General features: G+C 43.1%; 1 protein-coding gene across 4 annotated transcripts in view; it reads left to right on the top strand.

Moving 5' to 3' along the window:
• The window catches only part of ANKRD6 (ankyrin repeat domain 6), a 35384-nt gene that overhangs the window by 2997 nt on the left and 24003 nt on the right, over positions 1–8384 (top strand). For all 4 annotated transcript variants that reach the window (XM_009333085.1, XM_009333084.1, XM_009333083.1 and 1 more), the window contains exon 2: positions 7177–7275. In XM_009333085.1, coding sequence (XP_009331360.1) covers positions 7177–7275 — 99 coding nt within the window. The remainder of the gene's footprint in view (positions 1–7176; positions 7276–8384) is intronic.

Here is an 8384-nt window from a genome sequence, read left to right as displayed (position 1 = left end):
GAGTTTTATTGGAAGAAGACATGCAGAGACAAAGCTCTTTGGAGGGAGGGAACAAGTTCCCACACCACTTTAGGCTTAAAATTTATTTCTGATATGCATCTGTAAGCATAGACCAATTCTTGTGGAAAAACACCATGCAGAGCCACAGCTTGAAGTGACCAGGATCGAGAGCTAAATGCTAGAGAGTTCTTTATTCAAAATGGATTAATTGAGCATGGCTTAAGAAAAATGAAGCATATTTTCTGTAACAAACCAAGTACTATTAAATGCTGGGTAACTGGCAAGCTCGTCCAGTTCTATTTTTATCATATATAGGCAAGGTCATATGATGTGGTTAATTGCTGCTTCAGTAAACAACAATTCAGCTGCAAAATAGTATTTCATTTTTGTCACCTCTAACTATATGATTTCAGAAGGAGAATAGTATGAAAGAATCAAAATTCAGTGGAGAATCGGTGTGTCCAGGTGCTCACTTCAGCGTTTCCTCAGGGATGCGCTTGTTTCGTTTTGACAGCGTTACTAGCAAGGCACCTGTGCAGGTGAAGTCAATATGGAAGTGTACGCTCCAGCATCTTCCCTGACTCCAGTGAGGGACACTGGGGCTCTTTCCAGGTTTGGGTCCTTTTAAAATACGTAAAGAAGAGCTGATGGCCAGCATGTCACAGCGCTGTTGACGATCTGACGCCAGGGAGCCCAGAGTGGGAGCAGGCTGGTGGCCCTGCCTTGCACATACATCAAGCGCTGGTGCTGGGATCTCTGCCACCAGCCGTGCGGGGTGGTGGCCAAGAGACGGTCTGGATCTCAGTGCGTGAGGCTTCATGGCTCTGCTTTGGGCATTTTCTTGACCAGCGCGTTCTGTTCCTGCTCTGCCTGGTAGGACGAAGAGATGATTTCCATTTTTGTGCCTTTTTGTCTGACGTTTTTCACAGGTGTGAAATTTACAGCTGTTTTCTTTATGAAAAGGGCAAAAAATACCTCGAACAACTGATCATACAAATTGGCTGATCCAACAAGCAGGTGCCTTTATAAAGTATTTTGGTGAAAATGCTGCAAAAACTGGAAAATTAAGAACTGAGCCTGGTATAATTAAGTCTTTTCTTTTAAGCAAGAAAGCTGGTCCCATCTTTCAGTCCTTCTGTAGTAGAGCTTTCTTTCAGTAAAATTATTGACAGCTGCATCTTCGACGTTAAAGGGCTGGGACTTTTGCTGAGCTACTCTAACTTGCTCTCCTACTAGGATGTTGTTTTCCTTTTCCTGGGTTATTTTTCTTTGGATTTTCTGAGTTGAGATAGGTTAGGGAAAGGGCTGAGAACCACTAGGAGTGGCCCAGGAGGAACAGTAGTAGTGACATCTCAGATCACGTCGGCTCCTCTCTTGATCTTGTCCCCAGAATGGTGCCTGGAGGATGGAGAGAAGAGTGATTTCACCTCCCAGGCATCAACTTCTGGTGTATCCCAAGGATGCCTGGCTGAAACAAGGCACTTCTGGGGAAACAGCAGCCCTTAACGTGGGCTTGCGCCGTTGCCCGGAGGTGAGATTTCCAGGTCTGAACCTCTGCATCACAGCTCCCCAAATAAAGCGTTACCGGGTGTTGGGTTTCACTGGGGCGTTGCAGCGCGGGGTGCAGCATTCAACAGAGAGAATGAATAGGGCCAGAAAAAGCTGTGTATTAACAAGCGCGCACAGAAGAGTGTGCCGCTTCTCTGTTAAACGTGAAAAAGATTGCCAGAGGAAGTCATAAAGGTAGTGCAGGCAGTTTTAATGTAATTTGTATAGCGCCACGGGTTTTATGACTATTTTTTCAAAGGGAAGCACAATATAGCTTTTCTGCAGAGCGTACCATTAAGATTATAGCTATAAAATTGAATTCTGCAGAGAAGCGATGATAATTTGGAAAAAAACATAGAAATGAAAAAGGTAGCGCTTCTGTTTTGATTCAGTAATTCTGTTTGTTTGATTTAATTTTTGAACTAGTCGTATTACGAACCTGCCATATGGCAACACTTTCGTAATGCTGGGGTACTTGTAGTCTTACCGTCAGGATTTCAACTTCAGAGCATGTTGAGTTCTTTAAAACAATCTTCTTTTTTTCTTCCTTTTTAAGTTAAAACAGAAAAAAAATATATTCTGGTGCTTTCACATTTTTGTGCTCCTTCAGTTTGAAAAACTACTCGTGTCTGTTTTAAACAATAAATAAAAATAAATGAAAGGGGACTAGCAAACATTTAGGGACTTGCTGAATGCCTGTTGAGGTGAATGAGAAACTTTCTGCTGACTTGAGCGAGCAGGTTATTCATGGAGAACAGTCTAACAAATCATCAATGTGAACAATGTGACAAGACTTGGTTTTTGTTTTCAAGCTTTCTAATAACGTGGATAGGCGTGTTTTTGTGTAAGTGCAGAATGGATGAATCAGTAACAGTCCTTGTGCAGCACAAGAGCAGGGTGAGATGGAGAACTGAATGTACTTGCATAAAAGTATCTACAAACACATAAACACAAGGAAAGATCATGTGGCTTGTGGTGCTAAGGCCCCCCTGTATGGATTTGGTTGCAGACTGCATACACTGGCAGCTGCTCTAAGAAAATTCTGCTTTTAAACCGTATGTATCGACAGCAGCCTGTCAATGTCTGGAAGTTAGAGTACAGATTAAATACAAACAAAAACCCTACCCTTGCATTTTACTGCTGAAATTCATGTGGCTGTTTACTGTGCTTAGCTGCAATCTGATACGCCCCATAGCTGTAGCAGCGTGTCATGGTTGTTGGAAGTTGCAGCCTTAGTGCAATAGGTCCCATTTATGTTGTCAATAAGCCTTTGACACGGGAGGATTTGTATGATTTGTTGCCTGCTGAAACAATTATTTACATTTGAATAGAAGTCCAAATTGCATATTTTTTATATGAATGACCGCTTTATTGGTTCATTAATCTCAAGTTGTAGCAGTCTCTCATTTGTACTTCTGTAATAACCCCCAAACCGTTACAGTTCATATTTGGAAATGCTCACAAGCTTTTAAGTCGGTAATCTGCATGTTAAGGAGTCTCTGGTTTTAGCGTTGTCTCCTTGCAATGAGCATCTCTAGGAGACACTCTTGTTTCTGTATGTTTCCTCTCCCACTAGGACCCATGTGCGTATTTAGGTAAGTCCCCTCTTTGCTGCTGCAGTGGTGAGTGCAAAATGTCTTTATGGAGGAGACACGCAGACGAAAATTTGTCTGTCTTCCTCCTAGACTTTTTGGGTAGGATGCATTGTTGTGAGAGAAAAATTGTATTTAAAAATAAAAGTCCTATTAGCCCATCAGCAATCTCCTTCACAGCTGGTGTAAAGGGCTGTTGGTTTGACTTGCAGGCATGAAGGAGAAGATCAGAGGCAGGCAAGAGCAGCTCTGGCTGTCGCTGCTGGGGCTTCCCACCATGGCATGGACCTGTTGAAAGTTTCTCTCCAAGGATTGCGATGCTCTAAGTTTGTCATCACAGCATGAGGGGCACCCAAATCGCCTTGTTTCTCCCTCATAGTTTGTTCTGGATTGGTGTGTGCATACATATGTACATACATGCCTGTGTATATATGTATATGTTTGCGTGGGGAGGTAGGTGGGAGTGTTTTTCCAGTGTTTGTGTTGCCTGTACTGGAACACTGTCCAGCTGTACTGCCCATCTCTGGTCTCATTTTGATGTTACTGGGAAGAAAAAGAAAATCCAGCATTGTCGGTTCTTGCAGCATAATGATTAATCTTGAGACGATCAGTGCTCTTCCAAAAGCCTGAGCCTCTAATCAGTGTAATGTGCTGGAATTGATCCTCCTTCCCACTCTCCCATCCTAGGTAGGGTCATAGTTTTCCCTCATAGTGGGAAGGGCTCAAGGACCGCATGTATGCAGTAGCTCTGGTCTCTGAAGGTCTCTCTCCTAGGGGTCACCAATAGGTGGGATGCCTCTGAACCTGTGTTTTTGGACAGAGAATCTCAAAACACACAAACCCTCTGGAATAAAAGTAATCCTCTAGTCTTTCTTTCAATAACTCAATTTTTATTTTTTTTTAAAAAAACAAAAACCTGAGTTTTGGGGACCTGGCTGAAGTTTTTGACCGCTTGGGGATGATGACAGGGGAAATGCACAGTTAACATGAATCTCTGTTTGCTGAGTGACAGCAACAGCCAGGCAACCCTTGCTCACAGCTCTCCCTGGCCCCGAGGTGGCCTCTTCCAGCAAGTGCCCTCTCCTCCTCCAGCACCCATCTCCTGTGGCTGGCCATGAGCACGGGGAGGCTGCCCAGTTATCAAGAACGGGGGACGGGTTGGTCCCAGTGACAGGAGAACTCGCTGCTCCCCGGGGCGAGGGCAGCCTCCTCTGTTCCCTGGGGTGGCTTTATTTAATCTGCCTTAAGGCACTGAAACAGGCAGGTGCAGGTCGTGTGATCTGGATCTTCTGCGGTTTTGCAACCTTTTCTTGTGCTTGTGCCTTGCCACCAGGCACACTCTGTGTGGCGATTGCCTAGGAAGGTGTGTTGGGTGAGGAAAACACAGCCCTCGTATTGAAATAAACTCATATTCTGCTTTCATAGTTTATTTTTGACACAGTACCTTTGGCTGCACCTCAGCATTTTTTCAGTGGTTAGAGATGGTTATCTTATCAGAAAGTTTCCCTGCTGGGATATATTCATGTAGTTGACGCTGTTTTCCTTTTAAAGTACATGAGCTGGCTTCAAGTTGGGTTTGTTTGGGATTTTTTCTGCTCTGTGCACAGATCGCAATGAATTGTTTCCATGATATATTAGTAACCTGCCGGGAAGTGAGACGCCTGGATTAGGTGATTTACTTATTGCCATTAAGTAATGTAGGAAGTCAGAACCCATAAACCTGAACGTGCTGGAGCACATATTCATAATCCAAACATATTGTTCATAGCCGGGAATGATTTGTCAATCTGGCCTTTTTTTTTTCTTTTTCTTTTTTCTTTTTTTTTTTTCTTTTTTTCCTTCCTTTTCTTTTTTTCTTCTTTTTTTCCCCCCCGTGTTGCCTGGATACTTTTATGCCTCCTGCTATTGAGTTACCTGGAACAGCGACATACCACTGGCTCTCCTCCAGGCAGATGGAGAAGGAAACGTGTCCAGTGCTCGGTGCCCTTCGCCGTAGGGGCAGGCATTTAGGGACCTGTGGCCAGGTGGAGTGAGAAGCACCCAAGCAGGAGGCTGGATGGCACCCAGGGGCAGTGGTGACAGCCAAAAGCGAGCCCTTCCCACGCCTTCAGCAAGGCAGGAATGGATGTTTCCCACGTGGGAACAAGCTGCTGCTGCCTAACAGGAGACAGCATTTGGGTTTTGAGAGACCCAGGTGTCAGCGTGGGTGAGGACTTTTCCCTTAGGTCTGGCCCTTCAGGTCCATAATGTAGTACAGTTAATCAACTTTTAACGTTTTCAAAGCATGGCACAACTAGTCAGTGATGACACGGACATCTTATCCCCAGCCGTTCTGTGGATTTCAACGCTGGCTTTCCTTTTTGCTCTGAAGAGGCTGAATTTCTGAGGCTTTACCAGCTATGCGGGTACGGGATTTGCTGTGTGAAAACGATCCTGTCTCGAGCTTGGTTTTTTATTTACTTGAAGTAGCTTTCCCACTGGAGAAGTTGCTTAAAACCTCAAAAGCTGATTGTTGCCTTCTGCTTACTCCAGGCCACTAGTAGTCAGCCAGTTCTTGAGGTGTTTGCTCCCTCTGTAGCTGATGTATTAGAGCCCTTTATCTTCCTTTGCAGGGTAAATCTTTGCGTGGAAAAATAGACAATCACAGCAGCAGTAACGAAGAAATAGATACATAACAGATACAGGTGAAGAGGAATGTAACTCGTCTTTATCTCATAAAATGCCTGGTGGAGAAAACAGGATTCTTTCTTTGTGAAGATACTCTGTGATTTTACCAATGGCTGGAATCCTGTTTTCTTAATGGCAATGAAATAAAATTTGCAATGAACAGTTTTAGAGTGTTGCCGTTTAACAGTTCTTAAGGTGTTTCACTTGCTTTTCATGTTGATGCTTTGAGATTTTATACAGACATACACACACACACATATATACTTCCTAGAGCAGGAGTTAATTCTTGATTCTCCCTTATGAGTTTACTTTTTCAGGTTGTATGGCTTAATTTTTTAGGGAATCGCTTGTTGTTGTTCTCCTCTGTTGTCCAGACTGCCTCTTACAATCTCTTCCCTCTTTGTGCCTCTTTTCACATTGATTCTTATGCCTCTTGTAGGAGAAGCAGCCTATTCCCCTTTTCCTGAAATGTTTCATTTTAAATTCTGCCAAAGGATGATCAAGCAGGGCTCAGTTACAAGTAACTATTGTTTTCCTCTTGTAATTTCACTCAGATTTTTGGAAGCCATTTGTTGGGGAGATGCTATTTAAAAAAAAAAAATTTACTGTCAAATTTAAATTGTGTTTTTTTCTCCTAAAACTATAGATCATGTATACATCTCACTAATTAAAGCTTTTCTGTCCTTCTGTTCATTAGGGTACTGTCCTTGACTACACTATAGATTGAATTACTCACGACTATTTTATACTCTTACTTTCATGTGGATTAGAGCTTGATAATGTTTAAAAATAAATATTGTCTAAAAAAACCTGACATCTTTGGCAAAATGAGGTTGGTTGTCATACATATGAAGTCACTTGGAGTATCTACAAGTCTTCCATTCCTTTTAAGGGGAGCATGCGTCATACACAACAGTCCAGTAATTCTTATTTCTATCGCAAAGATGGTACCCATTGCAATATACGAATTAGCCCGCTATTGCAACTTTGTCGGACAGAGTGGAATTGAAAGCGGTTGACAATTCTGCGCTCCAGAGGGACAGAAACAAAAGGGTCATGAATTCTCTTTAGGCATGGACACAAAGCCGGATCTGAATTTGTAAGGAAATATCCTTACATGAATATAATATCCCTTTTGTAGAGTATCATCGGGATAAACTGAAATGTTGCAGAAGGGGGAGGAGGAGTTTTCAGCATACAGAAAACTAAAGTAAAGCCTTTGGTACACTAATACATGCCAATTGCTGGTATTGCAGACTTCAGAGAGAGAAGTATGAACAGAAGAACGAGGAAAAGAGGATAAAATTCTGATCAACAACCATGCATAAAAATTCACCTTAAGGTATTATTATTTTCTTCTCATTCATAGCATGGCCGAACTCCCCTGCATCTTGCTGCCCACAGGGGTCATCTCCATGTTGTCCAGGTTTTGTTGAAGGCAGGCTGTGACCTGGATATTCAGGATGACGTAAGTAGATACAACCTTCTTGCTTGGGGTGGAGGGGAAAAGGTAATTTGCGTAGATCTTCACTTCTTTGAAGTAGGATTAAATGAAAACAAAATCTGTCTCTGTATTTTCTAATTTGGAGATGCAAAACTGCATGGGAGACAAAGTAAAATGTGGTGTTTTTCAATGAATAGCTTGGTCCTCATGCTCAAAGAGCTCTTTATAAGAGCTCTGGTTGCGCCAGGCTGGTGTGAGTAGCAGTGAGAGTCATCGTCTGCTTTTTGGTGCAGAAATGAAATAAGAGCTTGTTGTACCACATGGGAACCCACTGGAGGATGTCAGGTAGGGGACACAATCTGTTGCAATGTTTGCCTGAAATGGGAGATGTTTTTTGTGTAGACGCATGCCACAGCGTATAGAGTATCGAGCAGCTGGGCCGGGGCACTGTGTGGCATCGCAGGGCAATCATCTCGTTGGCAGCCGCGCTTGGTGTGGGGGTGGTCGCATCTGTGAGGCTTTCGTGTGGTGAAGCATCAGCACAACGAAACCAGCTTTGAATTTAGCGAATGGTAGTTTGTTTTCATTCGGTAAAATATGTAAGTTACTGGACTTTCTCTGTTTTCCGTAAGAATAGTTCTAATCTTGGACCAGGCTTTAAGGCACAGTGGAGTGATCGGTAACATGGTTTTAGTTACCTCGCTCTGATGAACAAAGGTGTAGGCTGAAATGTGCAACAGCAGTTGAATAACCATGACTGCTTCAGATTCGTTGCTAACTTCTGATAGCATGCTGGAACAAGTTTGAGGAAGGGTGGTTTTTGTTCCCCCTGTAATAAATAAGGTGTAGATTCTTCAAAGGACCTAGAGGTCCAAAGGTGGTTAGCAGAGGCACCTGTATGACTATTAAAAGGACACTGGAAATGTCTAGGTGCCTTTTGAAAATCCCCTTAGGCATTTGTTTGCATCTAGAGAGTCTTAAATATCTATAGAAATTGGAAAACTGGTTTCCTTCTCTGCATGAGTAGCTGCTTCCCTGTGAGACGTGAACAGTCTGTCTGACGAGCTTCGGACTGGGGTACTGGTGCAGCCAGCTTTCTACTGGGAAACTTGTTTTTCTAGGAAGAAACTTTG

The sequence above is a fragment of the Pygoscelis adeliae genome, unplaced genomic scaffold, assembly GCF_000699105.1.
Source record: "Pygoscelis adeliae isolate BGI_AS28 unplaced genomic scaffold, ASM69910v1 Scaffold57, whole genome shotgun sequence".
Classification (NCBI taxonomy): Eukaryota; Metazoa; Chordata; class Aves; order Sphenisciformes; family Spheniscidae; genus Pygoscelis; species Pygoscelis adeliae.
This window is presented reverse-complemented; position numbering and strand designations above follow the sequence as displayed.